Source organism: Lotus japonicus, chromosome 4 (genome assembly GCF_012489685.1).
Source record: "Lotus japonicus ecotype B-129 chromosome 4, LjGifu_v1.2".
Taxonomy (NCBI): domain Eukaryota; kingdom Viridiplantae; phylum Streptophyta; class Magnoliopsida; order Fabales; family Fabaceae; genus Lotus; species Lotus japonicus.
This window is the reverse complement of record NC_080044.1, coordinates 15,421,829-15,443,444: the sequence shown is the minus strand read 5'-3', so window position 1 is coordinate 15,443,444 and position 21,616 is coordinate 15,421,829. Positions and strand designations below refer to the sequence as shown.

The 21,616-nt window shown below is 37.1% G+C and overlaps 2 protein-coding genes across 2 annotated transcripts; both read right to left on the bottom strand.

Annotated features, from left to right (window-relative positions):
• Positions 1-9,695: 9,695 nt before the first annotated feature.
• LOC130712361 (uncharacterized mitochondrial protein AtMg00820-like) lies at positions 9,696-10,151 on the bottom strand. The gene has a single exon (XM_057562195.1). The coding sequence runs from the start codon at positions 10,149-10,151 to the stop codon at positions 9,696-9,698; it is 456 nt and encodes a 151-aa protein (XP_057418178.1).
• Positions 10,152-13,864: 3,713 nt separating this feature from the next.
• On the bottom strand, positions 13,865-15,769 carry LOC130712360 (uncharacterized). The gene is made up of 2 exons (XM_057562194.1): positions 14,533-15,769; positions 13,865-14,079 (listed from the first exon to the last, which is right to left on the bottom strand). The coding sequence occupies exons 1-2, from the start codon at positions 15,767-15,769 to the stop codon at positions 13,865-13,867; spliced, it is 1,452 nt and encodes a 483-aa protein (XP_057418177.1).
• Between the last annotated feature and the right edge of the window lie 5,847 nt (positions 15,770-21,616).

The window sequence follows — 21,616 nt, the reverse complement described above, 5'->3', positions numbered from 1 at the left end:
CATCCTTAAAATCTGATTGGTTGACGGTGTAAAAAAACTTTACACCGTCGGTGCATCAAACTTTTTCTCATAAATATGATGTAATTTATTTAAATTAAGTTATAAATATTAAATAATTTATATAAGTAAATTTTTTAAAATTTAAATTCAAATTAGTCAATTAAGGAATATAAAGAGCAATCAATCTCAAATAATTATTACTACATTTATGACTCTTATTCTTACAAAGATATATCTGCATATATTGGTCAAAAAATTATTAATGCCCCGTATTCAAGTTCTCTACTTCTACTTTAAAAAAAAAAGTCATCTACTTCGCATATTTAAATTATTTAGTTAATTTTATAAATACTTTAAACATTTAAATTAGCAAGTGTTTCAAATTCAAATAATTTATTTAGCACAATCAATTTTGTGATTCAATTATAAAATATACACTTTTAAATGTTTTCCATTATTCAGTTATATCATCTCCTAATCATTCCATGGAATGAAAAAAAACTCTTAATAATTTCTGATTTAGTTATTCTAATTAATACAGTATAATATAATAATAAATCAAATCAGACTATATTTTTTGTTAGCAATTAAAACACACTAATTTAAATTGTAATTCTTATATGTTTACTATTAATTATAAACGCAAGACCTTCTTATTCGTTGTAACTCACGATTCTTCGTTATTTTTACTCATTCATGTTTATCTTTGGTATCATTAAGGAGTTTGTTTAGATGCAATAACAATTTCTTAAAGGTATATTCTTTTTCACTCACGTTCTCTTCCCCCATCATTCACTCTACCGTACTTATGTTCGCTCATTTCCTTTTGCTCCGTCATATTTTCTTTCAAGGTTAGTTTCATTGATATGCAGGGTTAATTTTCTATAGGTACTTTTAAAATGGTTTTTTTTAATAATATACTCTTAAAATTAGTGCCATACAAATTTTTCCTCTTTAATGTTTCTTCTAGGTAGCAGATGCTTCATAATAATTAACTAGATGCTTTGAAGAAAGTGATTCTTTCCTTCAGAGTTGATTTTAAAAGCTACGCCACATGTATCCTCTTAAGTAATTTATTTTCCCTCGAAAACAAAAAAAATGATTTCAACTCTTTTTATCTCATGAATTGCTAAATTTAATAATATTATGGCCACATACACAATACATAAATAATTTTAAAAAATGCTTTTAAAAAAATAATATATCAACAAAAGTAAATTGCTACATACCAGTAACCACATTAATTTTATTTTTTGTTACACTCAAAGGTAAATTATTTTTTTAAGAATAAAACATAGGTAATACTTATAAAAACTATCAAAGTAAGGATATAAATTCCAAATAATATTATTTTCACCCCGTCCAAATTTTCGAAAAGATGATACAATACATGAACATCTCTGAACCTATTTCATTTCATCCATTATAAAAAATTCCACCTTAGATATAATTTTTGAGTTTAATGGATATGCACTGACAGTGTAAAATAGCTTTACACAGACATCCAATTGAATTCTGCCAAATCAGAAAATATATTATTCTTTTAATTAAAATTAAAGTCAAATATAATTATCTCTCCTATGTGGCATGCTTTGATTGGATGACTGTGTAAAACTATTTTACACTGTCAGTGCATATCCATTAAACTCATAATTTTTTTGAAAATAATCAATTCTGATTATAAAAAAAATCAATTTTTATTTTTCCTTAAATTCTTTTTTAAGATATATCAAATATTAAAAAAATATTATAAATTTGAAAGTACGATTCATAAAAATAATAGGAATCCTTTTTATTTTTAATTTTTTTTTGGAAAAGCCATATATATATATATATATTAAAAGGGGCAAAGCCCAAAAGAGTTCCAGCAACAAACAAGACACCAAGCAAAAAAAAAAACTAAAATCAATGTATATTGGATCTTTTAATTTTTAGTTATAAAATTCATTTATCTGTTTTCCCTTAATATTATGGTTAAAATGATTTTAAAATATAAATTAGTTTTTAATGAAATTCGAAGTTCCTTTAATACTAGATTAATTATAAAATGTGTGCGATGAGCAAATGAATTTTTGAAAATAAAATAAATATTGAATTTTTTAATTTTCAGCATCATTAATTTTTTATTTTGAATTTTTCGAAAATTTTCCAATTGCATAAATACTTCCTATTTTAGTTACTACAAATTTTACTAGGAGTGCAAGTGGGTATGGTCTGATCCGCGATTCGGACCAAACCGATGTGAACCGAAACACATTACGATGGGTTGGATTAGATCATTAGTTCGATTCAGATTTATTTACTGAATTCGATTACCATTGGTTCAGGTATCATATTTGTGGATTGAAAAAACGATCAATCCGAACCAATCTAATGAATTGAAATTTTTTTTTACATTAATCTCAAACATTTTCAGCCCATTACATTACATATTCATATTTGTATTAGAGGTGTTATTTTTATTTAGATTATATGATTTATGTCATTATCGAATGTTCTGTTCTTTAAAAATGTTAGATTTTTCTATATTTTTTATAATTTTTCACGTTTTTAGATTAATTTTCGTGCATATTTCCAAATAATATTTTTTTATTTCAAATCCGACCATCGGAACCGAACCAATCCGATTGAGATCTGGTTGGTTTTGTTCGAATTTAGAATTAAAAATCATGAAATCTGAACCAACCCAAACCGAACATGTTAGATTGGTGCAGACATTTAAACACCATAAATTTGAACCAATCCGGTCCGATTACACCCCTAAATTTTATTTCTTATAATTGAAATTAATGCCTCTAATTAATTCCTAAAATTAATAAGTATAATTAATTATCGTTTTTAAATTCAAATTTTAAAAACGATGGTGCTCAAGAATTGATAATTTATTGGAACAATGAAATAATTTGAAATAAATAACGAATTTTTTTAATTAGATTAGACAAGATTGATTAAATAATTGAATTTTCAAAATGGAATATTCCATATTTTCATAATTAAATTGATATAATTTAATTAATGAATCATTTGAACATCTTTGGGATTTCTTATGAAAAGAACTGATCCTGTTTTGTTTTTCTTCATTCGTCTACTGCATGGTAAGTATTTTCAACCTTCTTCCATATTTTCCCTACTCCTCTATTTCCTCCCTTTCATTTTTCAGTTTCTCAATTCGTTATTCAATTTCATGTTAAGGATTTCACCTTCAATTTTTCTTTCATTTAAAACAATTATAGAGAAAAATAATTTATCAATCATGTGTCAGGTAATACTTTTTATCTTTATGCAATAATAATTAATTTAGCTACACATGCACGTTGGTTAGAATTCATTTGCTCTTTTGAGACATTTCTCACATTATTTTTTTAATCTATAACATTCTCTTTCACCCGTTCTTTGTGACATTGTGTTTACCTTATTTTGATTTATTGTTTTCAGAGTTTTATTCCATTTTTTATTTTATAATTCTCCACCACCACTGTATGATCGCAATATTATAAGTTTATTATTATCCTCTTATAGTCTTATTCACTCCTTTTTATTTGTTGTGTAAAATGATTTATTTCATGTTTCATGATAGGGTGTTCGAGGTTCGGTTTTAAAGGACAAATTCATCTGATCCGATTATTTCAGTTTTATAATTTAATCATTCAATTATTTTTTTTCAAATCCAAACCAATTTTTATCAGTTTGGATTGGATTGCATTTCAGTTTTTCAAAGAAACTAAAAATCTTGAAATAAATAACGAAATAGAAAATAAAATCATAAAACAAGTAGCAGTGTACAGAGAGAAGATATCATGCTAAGTGATGACTGTGATTTGTAACACTACTGCATTTCATGTACAATATCTAATTAACTCTATCTAAGTTGATTTTCAACCAATTTTACAAACGTATTGTTTTGAGTAAGAGGCAAAGAAGCAGAACATTGATGGTTTCACTTTCGCTGAATGAAAAGAAGACATATGTCTCCTAACTTGGAAAAGTTTAAACACATTACTGTAAAGGTTTGGGTATACATGGAATAAAACATCATAAGTATGGTTAAATGGGTAATTATGTATGTCAAAATTTAAATAAATAAATACTTTTGGTTTGGATTGGTTCGATTTTAACATGGGAACTGAAAACAAACGGATCCATTCACAAAATATCGGTTTTTGCGGTTTTTCGGTTTTTTTGGTTATCAGGTTTTTTGGATCGGTTTGAGCGGTTTTAATTCATTTTGGTTCGGTTATGAACACCCTTATTTCATGATCCTATTATTTACTCATTCTTCCATTTTCGATTCACCATTATATATTGTTTCACCTCTTTTTTAAATCATGAAGGGGAAAGACATGCAGAAATCCTTCAATTTATCTGCTTGGATTGATAAAATGGATTTCTCCTCCATCGTCCCTGGTAGGCGGTGGTTACCAAAGGTATGATCGAAAAGCCAAAGACTAAAAAAGGGAATGAGTTCAAACTTAAAAATAATAGCCACGTGAGACTTTAATCAAAAATAAGAGAAGCCTTTCGATCTAAATAATTTTCGTATATTATCTATTATTTTAGTTTATTTAATCTGGTAATTTTTTCTATGATTTGATTTGAGTTTTAGTAAAAGTGGGGTTTCATTTTGTTGTTACATATTGATTTATCTTCGAAATTAACATTTTGAATCAAAATATATATTATTATTATTGTTATTGTTATTATAAATAGAAAGATTGATATGAAAAATAATCAATCAAATATTAATAATGAGTACATGTATTAAAAAAATTAAAAATACAAATTTAATGTATATACAAAAATTTGCGTGATACAAAATTTATAATTTAAAATACAAAATAATAAGTACATCTGTACATGTCTTATAATTTTTAATTTTTAAATTTTTTCATATTTAAATAAGTAAAAATTTTGAAGTAAAAAATCATGGTAGATTAATCCACAATTATCACTATTAAGAACATATAATTGAAACAATTTTTAAAACATATTTACTAAAAAGATACAAAATATAATATTACACGAAATTTAAATTATAAATAACAAAAGTCACCCGTGCAGGGCACGGGTAATTCCGCTAGTACTATATAAGCATAAGATCAAAAGAAGGAATTCACCAGCTAAATAATAATGTGTCATATTGGTTCGAATTTAAACGAAATTCTAAAAAAATTTGCTACTCTAAAATTTTCTTGTCTTTTTGGGCTCTGGCTTGAAAACAAATGGATTTTATGGATTTTTTTTCCTGCAATACCACACCGCGAATGAACAAGATATTTAGGGATTGTGCATATGTAAAATCATAATTATTAATTATTAAAGTAAAAAGTTTATCAGTATAAATTACTGAATGTATTTTCTCAGTATTAGGAGAATAGTCCCAACCCTTGCAGTGCCACTAGTGGTGCTTGTCTCTAGTTGTGCGTTTCTTGTTCGCAGTGGTGTACGAGCTGCACGGTGGAGTTTGAAGGTGTTTCGTTCCTTCTGGGGTCTTGGGGCGGAGCATGCATTCACGCTTGGAGATTCAACTTAGAGGACGAGAGGCAGTGTCCGTTGGTGACAACGATTTGGTGGTTTAATTTATTGTCCTCTATTCAATCTCATTTTATCCTTACGCTCATATTCCTGAAATTGGATTGAATAAATGGGGTTTCCACACCCGTAGCGTCGTTAGTGGCAGCCCTTGGTCGTGCAATTTTCGTTCGCGATGGGTATATTGTAAGAAATAGTGGAAGAATTGAAGAGTGTAGTGACAGTGGGGAGCGACGCATCGTTGCTTTTCAAGAGCGGCAAGAAGTTACACAATCATGAGTTCTTCATATGGTCAAGAGTAAGGTCGAATCAGATTTGGAATCATCTGATCTGACTTTAGCCTCCATTACGTCACAACGTTTCATCGGATCTCCTCGTCGTCTAGATACATTGCGCTTTTTCCTTTGAGTTTCTTTCAATTCATTTTTTATTGTCATTATTTCGAAACTGAGGTTGTAATTTTTCTAGGTTAATCATTTGATGATACAGGAAAGGAAGAGGAAAAGGATGGAGGAAGCTGGTCAATCTAGCGGATCATCGTGAATCAATGGATTGTTATAATGGGGATAAATTACATGGTAGCACTAGTTGTGACACTTAATTTCAAGATTCCTCGACGTTTCTTTGATTGATCGTCGCTACCCTTGGAGTAGCTTATGCCTCAGATTTTGCGGTGATTTACCTCTTCGTCTCTCGCGCGTCCAACACCTGAGATAAGCCTAACCAATGGCATTGTTTTAGGATGTGATGGAAATGGCAATGATTTTTTCTCTGGTCTCGTTGTATGGTGTCGGTCCGTTAGAGTTAGAGCGTGTGAGTGGTCCTTCGGTGGTCGCTGCTGCTGGAGTTGACAGTGAAAAGTTGTTGCTATCGATATGGAGCTATATTGTTGTTGGCCTATGTTTGTTGGGTTGAGACTTGAGAGACTTGGTTTTGCAATTTTGTGTTGCTTTCTTGTTATTGGGGTTGTTGGCGTACACGTTTGCATTGCTTTCTTTGCTTTTCATTTTTGATGACGCTATGTTGTGTCATTTATTGAGAGGGCTTGTTAAAAAGCATTTTTGGCCCCTGATGTTTCAAGTTTGTGCAAATTCTGCCCCTATCTATTTTTGTCGATGTTTTTACCCCTCATGTTTTCAAACAGTGCACCGTCTACCCCGACGGTGCACTGTTTGAAAACATGAGGGGTAGACGGTGCACTGTTTGAAAACATGAGGGGTAGAAACATCGACAAAAATAGAGTAGGGGCAGAATTTACACAAACTTGAAACATCAGGGGCCAAAAGTGCTTTTTAGCCTTAAATTTAATAAAACTTTTCTTTGAAAAAAAAGTATTATGATCATAATTTAATAATAAATAATTATAATTTCGATAATTGAAAAACTTACTATTCAAAATATCATCAAATGCAAAAGTTTATTTTTACGATACTGATGAACAAGATGACTATTAATTTTTAATTTCGTATCATACACGAATTTGGATCCTCTTCCGTAAATAATATTGTTCAATCTCTCCAGCAGTAACACTGACCATTAGATGCATCTGATGGTTCATAAAATTAACTATAATAAAACACCTAAAAATTAATTAGATATTAAATGAGTATATATATTATTGATGTAATTTGTCACTGAAGCGAATTCACTCATTTGAAAATCATAAATCTCTTCTTTAAAAGTATTTTGTTGTGTAGTAATTTGACTTCGCATAATTTGATAAGAGCATCACATGTCTCCTTTGCAATCTTCTTTTCTACCATGCTTGATAGAACTTAATCTTCCATTGCTGTGTGATTGTGTGTCTTCCTTCTCTTTCCATTTTTCATCAATATATATATATATTGAAGGAAATATTTTCCGTGTTTATTATTGATAATAGACAGGGTATTTATACAAAATACAGTTGACTAAATAATAATGACTAAACCTAATTACCAACGTAATTGCAGGAAATATAATAAATAAATTACTCCTATTATTCTATTCTATCACTCCCGCAGTCGAAGCGGGAGGTTCACCGACGCTGAGACTAAAACGAAAATTATCAAAGAGGACCCGGGGAAGGCCCTTGGTAAAAATGTCTGCAATCTGATGACGGGAAGGAACATGAAGGATGTGAGCCTTGCCACACGCGACCTTTTCCCGAACAAAGTGGATATCCATCTCTATATGTTTGGTACGCTGATGGTGCACTGGATTTCCAGAGAGGTAGATGGCACTAACATTGTCACAGTGGACCAATGTTGCCTGGGAGAGAGGAAAGTGAAGCTCCAGTAGTAAATTGCAGATCCAACAGGACTCGGAGACAACATTAGCAACACCCCGGTATTCAGCTTCAGCACTAGAGCGAGATAGGGCGGGTTGCCGCTTAGATGACCAAGAAATAAGATTGTCACCGAGGAAAACACAGTAGCCATAAGTAGAACGTCTGGTGTCAGGACACCCCCCAGTCAGCATCCGTATAAGAAACAAGTTTCTCAATAGGGGAGGGATACAAGTGAAGACCATAAGTCAGAGTGCCACGAACATAGCGTAAGACACGCTTGAGGGCAAACAAATGCTCAGTGCGGGGAGCATGCATGTGTAAGCACACCTGCTGAACAGCGTAGGAAATGTCAGGACGAGTGAAGGTGAGGTACTGTAAGGCACCAGCAAGACTCCGATACAGAGTGACATCCTCACAAGGAGTCCCAGAAGAAGAACTGAGTTTCTGCTTGGTGTCAACCGGAGTAGCAGAAGGGTTGCACGAAGCCATGCCGGCGCGGGCAATGATCTCACTAGCATAAGTGCTCTGACTGAGGAAAAGGCCACCGACATGCCGAGTAACAGCGATGCCTAGGAAATAACTCAGAGGACCCAGATCCTTCATAGCAAATTCGGACGCAAGAAGTGCCATAAAGGACCTGCGGAGATCATGAGAGGAAGCAACGAGGATGATGTCATCAACATAGAGCAAAATATAGACAATGTCAGTACCCCGCCGGAAGATAAAAAAGGAATGATCTGAACTGCTGTGGTGGAAGCCAATAGAGGAAAAATAGTCAGCAAACCGTTGATACCAAGCACGAGGCGCCTGTTTCAGACCATAAAAAGACTTCTTCAGACGACAGACATAGTTCGGGTGCTGAGAGTCGCGAAAACCCAATGGTTGATGCATGTAGACAGTCCCATGGAGATCACCATGCAGAAAGACATTCTGGACATCTAACTGATGAATGGGCCAGGATCTGGAGAGAGCAATGCTGAGAACCAATGTTCTGAAAACCGGACCGGTCATCAAACCGGTCAAGACACTGGTTTAAGGTTTTAAGGTTGAACCGAGGTCAAACCGGGGTCAAACCGGGGTTTAACCGGTTCTATTTATATAATGTTTTAAATTATATAATATTAAATAATACTATGTTTCTATAATAAATTAACTAGAGAATAATTATATGTATAAAAAAAAATTAGAGAATAATTATGTCTAATATATAAATATATCTTTTCCTTTGATTATTTTTCCATTACGTCCTAGAACCACCTAGAGGCTAGAGCAATGTACAGTTCAAAAACTAACAACCTAGAGCAATGCAAAAGTAAATAAAACCACCTAGAGCACAACAAAAACCATGGGCTTCCAGCCTGCCACGGTTTTGATTTGACCAATGAAACATTTATGTATTTTGACTTGAAAAACAAAGAGAATTATAGAAGTGGCCTTTGTGATTTGAATCAAAGTTTCCGTCAGATTTCAAAAGGGAAACATAAGGTGAAATTCACTTCTTCTCTTCTTCTTTTTTGATTATGCATGGACTTCTTCTCTTCTTAGTTCTAGCACAAACAAATGTTTCTATAGCTGCTCCATCTTCAAAACCCAGAGACCAAGAAAAGAGGAAGAACACAAACAACACCCATAGCAATTGCCACCAGCGGAACTCGAAGGTTCAATATAAGGAGGATGACGGATAAAGATCCCTACGGAGGAAGCATAAGGAGATCCAGCAGCAAGAAGAGGATCTGGATCAACAACAGTGTGGCACTACGAGCTTGGAATGGTGCAAGCAGCCTCACGTGCGTCCAAAAAAAGTGAACTGGTTCAAGCCGGCAAACCGCTGGTTTTCACCGGTTTGAAGCCGGGTGTTCCGGTTTTCGACTGGTTTAATTAGCATCCGGTTTTGGAGTTACAACGGACCGGCCAACCCTCCGGGTCCTGGTCGAACCGGTTCGACCAGCCGGTCCGGTCCGGTTTTCAGAACATTGTTGAGAACTGTCCGTATGGTAGCCGGTTTCACCACGGGGCTGAAAGTCCCATCACAATCCACACCTGCAATTTGAGACCTGCCATCACCGACAAGACGAGCCTTATAACGCTCAAACAAACCATTAGACTTCTTTTTATGGCAAAAAATCCACATACAGCGAATAACGTTAACATCACAAGGACGGGGAACCAACTCCCACGAATTATTTCTAATAAGTGCATTAAATTCAGACTGCATAGCGGACTTCCAATTGGGATCGGATAAGGCTTGTTTTGGGTTACGAGGCAAGGGTGAGATGGACGGGTCATCAATAGAGACTGAAAGGCTAAAAGGCTTTTTAGGTTTGGAAATGCCGTGCATGCTACGGGTAGTCATGGTCCGTACGCGTGGTGCAAGTGGGACCGGAGGCAAAGGCAAAGGCGAGGGAGAAGCATAAGGGGAGACGGGAGCCGATAAGGGAGGCGAAGAGTCAGTGGGACTCGACGGCGGGACCGGAGGGTCAGGTGGTTGGGAGGACACGGGTTGCCAATGGTGGATCAAATAAGGAGGGAGGTCCTCGGTGAAGCACTCATAAGAAGGGGCATGATTCAAGGACAGGTCGACAAAAGGGAATCAGGTTTCATAAAAAATGACATGCCGCGATATTATAACTTTTCGGTTTGACAAATCATAACATTTATAATCTCTGTGATTCATCGAATACACCAGAAAACACACGGAGTCGATCGTGGTTGCAATTTGTTAATTGTAGCGGAAGGAAAGAGAGGAAAACATAGACAACCAAAGACACGTAAGTGTGTGTATGAAGGGTCACAATGATACAACAATTGAGTAGGAGAATCATTCTGAAGAGTCTTGCGGGGCAGAATGTTCAGAAGGTAAGTTTCCATTAGAAGGGCATGATGCCAAAAAGAAGGAGGAACAGACGAATGAGCCAGGAGAGTGCGGATCATATTGTTAATGGTGCGGATTTTGCGTTCTGCTTTGCCGTTTTGAGAAGAAGTGTGAGGGCAAGAGAAGCGAAAAATAAGACCATTAGCATTACAATACCGGTGGAAAGAGTCATTGTCATATTCACGTCCATTTTCACATTGGAGACATTTAATATTTGCTGAAAATTGAGTTTTAATGAGTGTAGCATGTAACGCCTCAATTTCTCAACTGAGGAGTCACATTAGTAACCTAACAAAATCTAAGGACTATTTCGTAATCCTAAGAAAACACGATATATTTTTTTTCTTTTCAAAACAACTAAACATAGTTGAATACATAACATAGTCTTAATTAAACAACCCGTTCCCGACATATAATAATGGTGTCTTACAATATCATAAACAAGTTTCCAAAATAAGTACGCTCACTTAGACAAGTGGCAAATATAAGGTTTAGCAACAGAGTTTTCATAAGGAAAAAGAAACTCAGACATAGTTCACCAAAAAGGGAGAAGCAACTGCTTCATCCACCTCTACTCGACCGCCCACGGTCACGGTCTCCAACTCGAACAGCTAAGCTTCAGCGGAAGGCTCTCCATCGCCTAATAGCGTTAAGCGCCCAAACAACAAATAGCAAATAGAAAGGGTTAACTCCATGCAACTACCATGTATAAAAGAGAAAATCATGCCATTCGAATTTAATTACCTAGCATGGTAAGTAACCTAGCAACATAACTCAACTCATATATCAACATCTTAACATAGATTAACTCAGATAATAATAACCTCAACAATGTAACATCAAATCAGATATCAATAAACCAATAATTAAAATCCAACAACATAGGGTCAGGTGTTAGTTCCCTATAATGCAACTATATGCTTCTAGCAACGTCTCTCAAGACGGGATAATCGCGCGGGACCACACCCACCTCATCGCCACTTAACGCCACTACGGACGGGACAATCGCGTGGGATCACACCCACCTCATCGCCACTTTAGAACATCTCGAAAGATGAGACAATTCCGCGGGACCACACCCACCTCATTGCCACTTTATAACGCCTCGAAAGACGGGACAATCACGTGGGACCACACCCACCTCATCGCCACTTAAGGACCAAAGCCTATATGCCAAGTCAGTCAACAACAATGCCCAAACCAATGATTAATTCGGAGTAACCACATGTTATTCCTATTATCAACGAACATAACTCAATTCAATTGCATACCAACACAGTTCAATGACAGAAACCAGTAAACGGCCGAAGCCTCTCAGAAAACGGAGACACACGTCTCAATAAGTTAACTCGGCCGAAGCCTTCAGAAAACATTTGACACAAGACTCAGAAACAGTCAACATAAGCAAGCATAATAATCATAATCCAATGCCAATCAATATAAACATCTTCACCTCAAACGCAGGCAGTGCGATAAAAGCAGGCAAGACTCAAAGACACTCTAAAACTGAGTTACCCTTACCTTCGTGAGTAGAAGTTGTGCATGGAAGTTGTGAACCTAAAACAAGGAAACACAATCATCAACACAAGCTTCACTAGGAGCAACACGATCTACTAATACTAATCGAAATCGTAAAGAAAGCCTCTAAAACTTCAGAGTTCATATTTAGGCACAAATTGACAACGGAGACTTCGCTCGCTAAAACGAGCATAACTCGAGCTACAGAACTCGGAATGACACGAAACCGGAGCCAAAATTTCGACAACGGAAAGAGCTACGCTATAGCTCAGGTCATAGAGACCCAAAAATTATTTTTGGACACGGTACCCTAACAAATAGGTTTCGGCCACTCTCAAAAATAGGGTTTCCGAACTTTTTCTTCGATCTAAATCGATTCCTAGGTATTCTTAGGCGATATCTAGGCTAGGGAAACTCTCTTAGAAAAATTATCGGGTCGAAAACTGTCGCAGGGGTATTTTGGTCAATATTTTTAGCTCGGAAACTCAAAATCAGAATTTCGAAAAACAAATTAGATGGGATCGATACCAACGACGATTATGACGACTAATCCTACTGACGCTAAGCTCAGTCGAGAGTTTTTGACTCAAAAAGCGGAACCTTTGTCAGAAATGGGTATTTTGAGCAGAATTGAAGTTCTGCGGCGATTCGACGAGATTCGGCAAAATGTAATCCGCTAAACATACTCAGGGGCACGCAGGGAATAAGTTAGAGAGAGAAATCAAGTTATTTGGACAGTTTTACAAAAAGCTCAAAACTTTGAGCACAGAAAAACATAGAGAAAAGCGACAGAATTTACGATCAGAGGTAAGGAAAAACATCAGTACCTCGAGGCCTACGCGTAGCAACGAACTGTGGGACGATCAGGAAAGAATCGGCAAAATCACTTCTCCTCCTTCCTCCTTGGAAACCCACGGCCGTGTGTGTGTGTTTGTGATGTTTTTTTGATTTTTTTTTTTCATTTTTAAGCTATTTATAGGTTTTGGAAAATGTGGAAAAATGAAAATTTCGCGATTCCGATTTTTCCTGTGCCATCCTGTGTGAATTCTAAGATAGGTTTTGGCGACAAAATTCCAAAACTCAAAAGAGGTTTCCTTGAATTAAATCAAACGATCCAAAGTCGGTGTAAATCGATTTTACCCGAAAAACTACTTTTCGCATTTGATGTTGGATGAGAAAACTTCGTTCTGAAAAGATTGGAAACATCAAGAGAAATAGATGTACGCGTGTGGAATCTTCATTTGAAGATCTGAATAGAAAAATTCTTCATGGTCGGTTATTTTAGGTTTCTTGAACTATTAGTGATTTAGTTTCGGCAAACCTCCGAGAATTAGAATCGGACGTTTGTACATTTCAGGGTTTCATATCGAAACGCTTGTTTATAGAAGATTAAGAGAAGTTCTAACATTTCTCTGAAGATTTTTGGAATTAGTTTCCATCGTGTCTTTAAGTGTAAATTAGTCGTTTACTAACGTTTTCGCCCTACGCTTAAGCGAATACTAATCGTGCTATAACTTTTATCGACGTTGATACAATCCTTAGCCTTTTCGTGAACTTTTTCCTTCATAGATTTATTCCATTCAATAAACACTTGTTCAGGTTTTCCTTCACGATACATCAAACCTAATAGTGAATAGGAATTTTACTATCTTATTCTAAGCTTAAAAACTTGGGCCTTACATAGCAAGAGTATTAAATATTTCATAAACTTGAGATTTCTTACCAATTGGAAACGTCCATAAAAAATCAGTGTGATCATCCAAAAACAAAACGTAATAACGATGACCAGCAGTGCTTAAAATAGGAGACGTCCATAAGTCACTATGCAAAATATCAAATGGCCTCAAAGTAATAGTTTCAGAGGAACTAAAAGGCAACCGAACATGTTTGCCTAAAACACAAGAATCACAAACAGAACTAGAACTCGAAGGTTCACAAAAAATAAGTTTATTATTCCTAAGGTGATTTAAAGCTGAGGAAGCAGGATGACCAAGGCGGTTGTGCCAGACACCAGAAGCAAGACCAGCAAAAGGAGAGGAACAGGTGACTGGGTAGAGGTCGCCAAGGCTGTTACATCTCAGGAGAGGCATCCCCGTCTGGAAGTCCGACACCAAGAACCCAAATGGATCAAAAGAAACAGAAACATTATTGTCAGTAGTAAGTTGTCGCACAGAAATTAAGTTTTTAATAATTCGCGGAGTGTGCAAGACATGGTTGAGTGCTAATGGTTTGTGAGGGGTAGGAATAGAAGTGTGTCCCGAACCCTGAATTGGAATGCCCTGACCACTACCAACTATCAGTTTCTGATTTAAATGACTTAAATTAGAATAAGACGTGAGAGTACCTTGAGATGCCGCAGTATGGGACGAGGCGTCGGTGTCCATGTACCACATGGTGTCTGGAGGAGTCAAGGACATGGTGTGCATGGTAGTAGCGATATCAGTGGGTGCTGGAGAAGCAGTAGCAGCGTAGGCCTGAGGACGCGGACCTAGAACGCTGGGTTGCTGCGGAGGACCCATGGGACGCGACCACTGAGATGTGGGGTAAGGACAAGGAGGCATGCCCCAAGGGGAAGGAGCCCAACCAGGGGGAGTAGCCCAACCCCAGGGATTATTCCAGGATGCCTGCGGAGGCGGGCGCCATGATGGAGGAGCTGCAGCAGGGGAACCAGAAGAGCTAGAGGATCCAATATAGCGAGAACCACCTTTCTTTTTAGGTTTACCAGAACTTCCCTGATAGTTACGATTTTTCCCTGACCCAGAACGGTGGTTGGAGTGTCCCTGATTGCTGCGGTGGGTGGTGCGCTGCTGAGAAGAGTCCTCAAAGTCCTGTGGATTGGAAGCAGAGGTGTGCAAAGCAGTCTGAGAAGCAGGGCCTGACATCTTGGCGAGACCGGATTCCTCTAGAATCAGCATGGAGCGGACCTTGAGGAAAGGAGGCAAAGGCTCGCTCTGACGGATCAGGGTGGCAACACCACGGAAAGGCTCAGTGAGACCAGAGACCAACTGGAGGACAAGACGATGGTCACTGATTGGGGCACCAACATTCCTCAACTGATCAGAGATATGTTTCAGACGCTGACAATAGGCCGAAACATTAGGAAAATCCTCCATGCGAGTGGTGATGAAATCCTGGTCGAAAGCGACAACACGAGAGTTCTGATTGTCCTGAAACATGGAAGCGATACGGTTCCAAGTAGCCATAGCAGTAGTACCTTTCTCCATGACAGTGGCGAGAAGGTCAAAGGAGATGGTGGAATAAATCCACTGTTTGACGGTAGAGTCAAGAGTAGCCCACCGGGCATAGGAAGCATCGGTGCGCGCAGGAGGCTCCATGTCAGCTTGAGGAATGATGTGGTGGAGCACCTGAGTGGCGTGAGCATGAGTTTCAAACAATTCAGCCCACAGAGGATAATGATCCTTGTCAAGCTCGAGTTTGAAATGAATGTTTTTTTTGATATTTGTGACAACAAGGAGCGGATGAAAATCCGGCTTGGTAAAGGATGACGACGGCGCCGTTGGCGTGGGAACCATAGTGGTGTCGGCGGTGGGTGAACCAATAGTAGAATTAGTATCAACCATAGAACCTGCAAAGGAAAAGAAAATTAATTTGTTTTTTTTTTTTGCTGTTGTGGCTGGGAACCGATTCGGTTGAACCGCTGGCCGGGTTCACTGGCAAACCGGGCTGGTTGAGCCGCTGGGAAAGCTTCTCCGGTTGAGAAGCAAGCGGGTCGGATCTAGAGAGGGATCTTGGGCCGGGGGTTGCAAATTGAAGAGGATGCAAACCCTACGGCGGCGGCGCTGCTCCTTGCGGGGGAGCGGGGCGCGACGAGCGGCGGTCGGTCTTGGGCCGGCAACGGCGGGCGAGGCAGCCGGAGGTGTTGCAGTGCGAAGGAGGCACGGGCCTGGGAGATCCGGGCGGATCTGGACGCGTGGGGCTGCATGGGAGATCATTTCACGATCTGGACGTGTCTGGACCGGCGGTGCGAGTGGCGACGCTTCCGGGAGAGGCGCGGGGGCTGGCTCTAACCGATGGCTCGGCGGCGGCGGCTGCACGATGATAAGCTGCGGCGGCGGCTGAGAGCAGTGAAGGAGAAGAAGGAAATAATATTTAAAAAAAAAATTATGTCAGATAGTGAGGGATCTGAACCTGCTCAATGATACCATGAAGGAAATATTTTCCGTGTTTATTATTGATAATAAATAGGGTATTTATACAAAATACAGTTGACTAAATAATAATGACTAAACCTAATTACCAACGTAATTACAGAAAATATAATAAATAAATTACTCCTATTATTCTAATCTATCATATATATTTACTTTGTACCTGATTACAAAATTTCACAGTGCTATTAGCACTGTATATGTAAGCAATATTGAATATATTACCTGAACACCAAAACAAATCCAGATATGTTCACAATCAATGTAACCATCTGGGCTGAAAGAATGGGGTGTGCATGCTCTAATAAAATATGGGGTGTGCATGTCTTGAGGATTGTTTGATGAGTGAAGGCTCTGTGGAATAATTGTCCGTATAAGATTGAACGATTCTCAAGGGATTTTGAGATGATTAAAGTGAAATCTAACACTGCAAAGGTTAGACTGACAAATTGGTTACCACCTGCTCATGGTTTATTTTAATTCAATGTGGATGGGCTAGCTACGCTGTCCGGGCTTATGTGGTATACTGGTATTGGTGGTGTAATCAGAGACCATAGAAGGATAAATCAAGGGCTATTTCTCCAAGAACGTGGGGCATGGGTTCGCTCATGAAGCAGAGGTAATTAAAGACAACTATAACGCCCTTCAGTTTTGTCAACAATTTGCATGTGATTCAAAACATAATTATTGAGAGTGATTCCACACTCGCAGTTGATTGGGCAAACAACAAAGGAAACCATCCTTGAAAGCTAATTAACATGCTGAACCATATTGATTTGTTAGTGATTAAGTGTTGGAAATTAGACATATTTTTAGGGAGTTTTAAAAAGTAGCATATTACTTAGCCAAAAAAGGATGCAGTAGTCTTGACTCTCTTTGGGTTTTGTAGACAATAATGGATGCTCATACCTATCTGAGGGGTTGTCCTCATCTATTTTGCCACTTGAATGTTTTGTTCTCAAAAAAAAAAAATATATATATATATAAAGGAGACTTGAGGTTTTGCATGTATTAAATGCATTAACCATAAAGCTCTCATACATTTATATTAAATACATTAAAAAATAAAAAAATATTAAATATATTAAAAACTGAAAAAAAATTATATAATAAAAAACTATTCAACTACTTATATTAAATAACAACATTCATAAACTTAAAATTGACTTGAGATTTGCATTTGATAAGTAAAAATTAAAATTAATAATAAATATTATTTATTAATAATTAATTTATATAAAATACTTTTAAATCTATCTATCTTCTATATATCTATCTATATATATATATATTGACAAAATTTGGATTAAACAATTTTTTTAATAAATATATTAAACAATAATAAAATTAAAATTGATAAAATTTATATTGTCAAAAACTATTCAACCACTTACATTAAAATTTACTTGAGTTTTGTATTTCACAAATATTAAAAATTAAATTCAATAAGAAAAATACTTACTAACAAATAATTTAGATCACAGCCATTACCACAAAATCAACACAGTCTCCTCCACGATGGCAGGCACGGCGGCGGCTGGTGACGATTCCGAGCAAGATGCGGCGAAAGAAGATGAGGAGATGGAGAAGGACGAGCCAGTGGGTGACCTGGGTGAGGAAGGCGATGGAACAGGGGCGGCGAACTCTTGCCCACTGTCTCTGTTGCCTCTTTCCGATTCTCTGCTCCCAGTTGTTCGAAAACACCAACCCAGAACGAAGCAAGGCTCAGTTAGGGTTGCTTCGACCAAGGCAGACACAGCGATGGCTGGAGGGGTTTCGGAGGAAGGCGCAGTGGAAGAGGACGAGTTAGAGGGTGCCATGGGTGTTCCAATTCGGGATTTGGAAGGTGCTGGACCTGCGATGGGAACATGGGAGATAGAGGTTGGCGTGGGTGGCTCAAATCACAGCAACGGCGGATTACGGCGGCGGAAAGCTACTCTGTTCGTGGATGGCATTGAGGAGGTCGTTGGCTACCACCACATTCGAGGTCTGTTCTCTCTTTTTGGACGGATTTCAAATGTTTTTGTTCAACGGAAACGCAAGTTAGGGAGACGGTTTCGCTTCGGGTTCGTTCGCTTCTTCTCTGAGGAGCAAGCTGTCTCAGCTTCCAACGTTCTGGACGGCGTCAGGGTTGGTGGAGCTGCCCTTTCTGTGGCACCGACCAGGTTTCTAAGGGATGGCCCTCTTGGCTCTGTTCAGGCTGCCCGCGCCAAGGCTTCGCCGGCGTTGGAGGTTGAACCTCTCAAGCACAGAGCTCGCAGAGAAGGAGGGTGCACAAGCCTGCTAGAGGGGAAGTTCTCGGGTCCCTTTTCTTCTACTTCTGATGAGTTCTGCTGTCTGGTCCACGTCAATGGTTGTGTGCAAAGGACTCCTGTGGATTTCCTTTTTCCAGAGATCATCCCTCGGCCTCTTCGCTCAGAGGTGGAGAGTTCCCCTGCAGCTTCCTCTCTGTGGTGCTCTCTCCCTTCTGTAGTTGGTCACGAGGTTGGAGCGTTTGATGCTGGAGCCAGTCTTGGGGAGGAGATGGAGGGTACCTTTCCTGGTCAAGAGGGGGCGGCTTTGCTAATGCCTAGGGGGAGGGGGAGACCCAAAAATTTGGTTTGCAAAGACCAGTTGAAGATGATTGCTGGCTGTGCAGAGTCGATGAGTGCCCGTCTTCGAGGTCGGCCCAGGAAGGGTGAGAACAGAGACAAAGAGTTGAGCACGGGCACAACCTCTTATAGCTTGCCACCGGAAGACTCTTCTGAAGGGCGCCAATTGATGATTTTGCCGGCGGAATTCTTAGAACCGCGAGGCGTTTTGACTAGGGCAAGGAGTGGCCTTTTGATGGGGAAACGGTTGAGCCTTGTTTACTCTTGTTCTGATGACGTGGCCTTGAACCAGATTGCGGCTCAGATTTCGGCGCGTGGAGCATCTTAGAGCTAGCTTTCTTGGTAGGTGATTGCTTGTTTGTTTGGTGCGGTTCTTGTGATGGGTGGGTGTTTCTATGAGGTTTTGAGGGATAAGAGGTTGTTGCTGTTTTGAGCCTTTTAGGAGTTTTGTTTTGGCGGGTATTTTGTTGTATAGGGAGCTTGGGCTTTTGTTGGGGGTGGTGTATAGAGATTTTTTAGTGAGGGCGAGCAATCATTCTCTTTCTTGAGATGGTTGCTCTTTTGTTGCTCGTTTTTATATTATCAAGATATCTTTTGCTTTCGGAAAAAAAAAACAAATAATTTAGATAAAACAGTTTTAAAAATAAAAAAATTATATCTATATATATATGTAAAGGATACTTGAACTTTTTTGCATTGATTAAAATCTTTGTATTAAATACATTAGATAATAAAATATAAAACTAAAAAATAACTACATTTACTTTATTATTCATTATATTAATTGATAATTGTTAAACCTTTCAATTTCCAAATAAAAAAAAACTTTTCAATTTACCATATTTAAAAATAATTTTTAATAGTGATTAAATTTTAACTATTAATTATAACTTGAAGACAAATTTTGAATAATAATAATTTAAATTGACTAACTTTACATTAATAAAAATATATAGTAAAATAAAATTTACATTTATAACTAATTGTAAAAAAATTTCAAACTATAATATATTAAAATTAAAATTAAAATTTTAATTATCATCATATGTTGATGAATTTTAAAAATTAACCAACAAAACTTATTACTACATTTTAAGTATAAATAAAAATTAAGTGTTAAAGTTAGATACAAAAATAACACGAATGAATATCTTTTGAATAAAAATAAACATGTTAAATATTGAAATTAGTTAATGGTTGAATGCTTTTTGTAAATATATATTTTGGAATTTACTTTTTTTTGAAAGAGAAATATATATATATATATATATATATATATATATATATATAAAATATTAGAGTGTTGAGAAATATCTCCTCTCAATATGGGTACAATACAAAGGAATTTACTTTTAAAATCTGAAATGATTATGCATGTTGTTTAAATTGACTATAATGTAGTTTTGTGTTATTTATATAAAATACTTTTAAATCTATCTATCTTCTATATATCTATCTATCTATATATATATCTATCTTCTATATATATATATATATATATTGACAAAATTTGGATTAAAAAATATTTGGATTAATTTTTTTTAATAAATATATTAAATAATAATAAAATTAAAATTGACAAAATTTATATTGTCAAAAACTATTCAACTACTTACATTAAAATTTACTTGAGTTTTGTATTTCACAAATATTAAAAATTAAATTTATTAAGAAAATAATACTTACTAACAAATAATTTACAAATAAGCAGAAGAAAATGTCAGTGATCGAGGTTGTCTGCTCTGGTGACGAGGTGGGCGCTGATGATGTCGAATCATGGGCAAGGAGTGTTTGGAGGGTAGGGAAGGAAGTTGGGGTGGTTTTTAAAGGAGATGAGGACCTGTTGATGCAACAATTACAGGATCAGGTGCGTGCTAATCATCCTGATTTGCAGTAGGCTTGTTTCCTTACTTGTGATTCTGCGATGTGGTATCTTATGTATTCTTTGGTGTGGAGGATGGGAATTTTTTTGGATCACTTGGAATGTTAGGGGAATGAGCCGGGCAAAAAAGAAGGGTAATGAAAAAGCATTTGTCAGTTCTCAGACCTGGGATAGTGCTGTTACATGCCTTTGGTTAATTGCCTCGGGGTCTATCTTGTGATGCGGGAGTGCAATACTGTAGCAGACTTAGTAGCAAAGTGTGGTGGAGATGGACGTTTGTTGTTGTGAGAGATGTGTGAAGGGGAGGGCCTTAATTCTGTTTGAAGGAAACACCACTGTTCTGTGCTTAAGTTGAGGCAGGTTTTATTTTTTCATTGGTTGTGATATCTGGACTAGTCCTGTACTGGCTTTACTGTGTTACTGGGACTGGATAATTGATTGTCTTGTTGGGTGGCCATTGTGGTTTGGGGGGTTATTGTGTTTCGTTTGCTTATTTGGGTGGGGGAGGTTTTATTGTTATTCAGTGGGGTGGGTTTTGTAAGGACTATGGAGCATATGGGGTTTATATGACTGGTGAGGGTATTTTGGATGTGTTTCTTTGTTTTTGTTTTTGCTGTCTATTTGTGCAGGGGGGTTTAACATGTTCGTTGGAAATGCTTGTGGAATCACAACATGGAGGATATATTCATTGCTATGGGATCAGAAGGTTTTTGTTTCAAGTCGTGGGATCAGAAGGTTTAGCATGTAGTTTGGGTTCATGTACTTGTTAACTAGTATTTTGCTTTG

Excerpts from the sequence above, each read along its gene's own strand:
- LOC130712361 (XM_057562195.1), bottom strand. The coding sequence starts at position 10,151 with ATGACTACCCGTAGCATGCACGGCATTTCCAAACCTAAAAAGCCTTTT.
- LOC130712360 (XM_057562194.1), bottom strand. The coding sequence starts at position 15,769 with ATGGTTGATACTAATTCTACTATTGGTTCACCCACCGCCGACACCACT. Across the intron at positions 14,080-14,532 it reads CCATACTGCGGCATCTCAAG|GCAAACATGTTCGGTTGCCT; the intron begins GTACTCTCACGT and ends CTTGTGTTTTAG.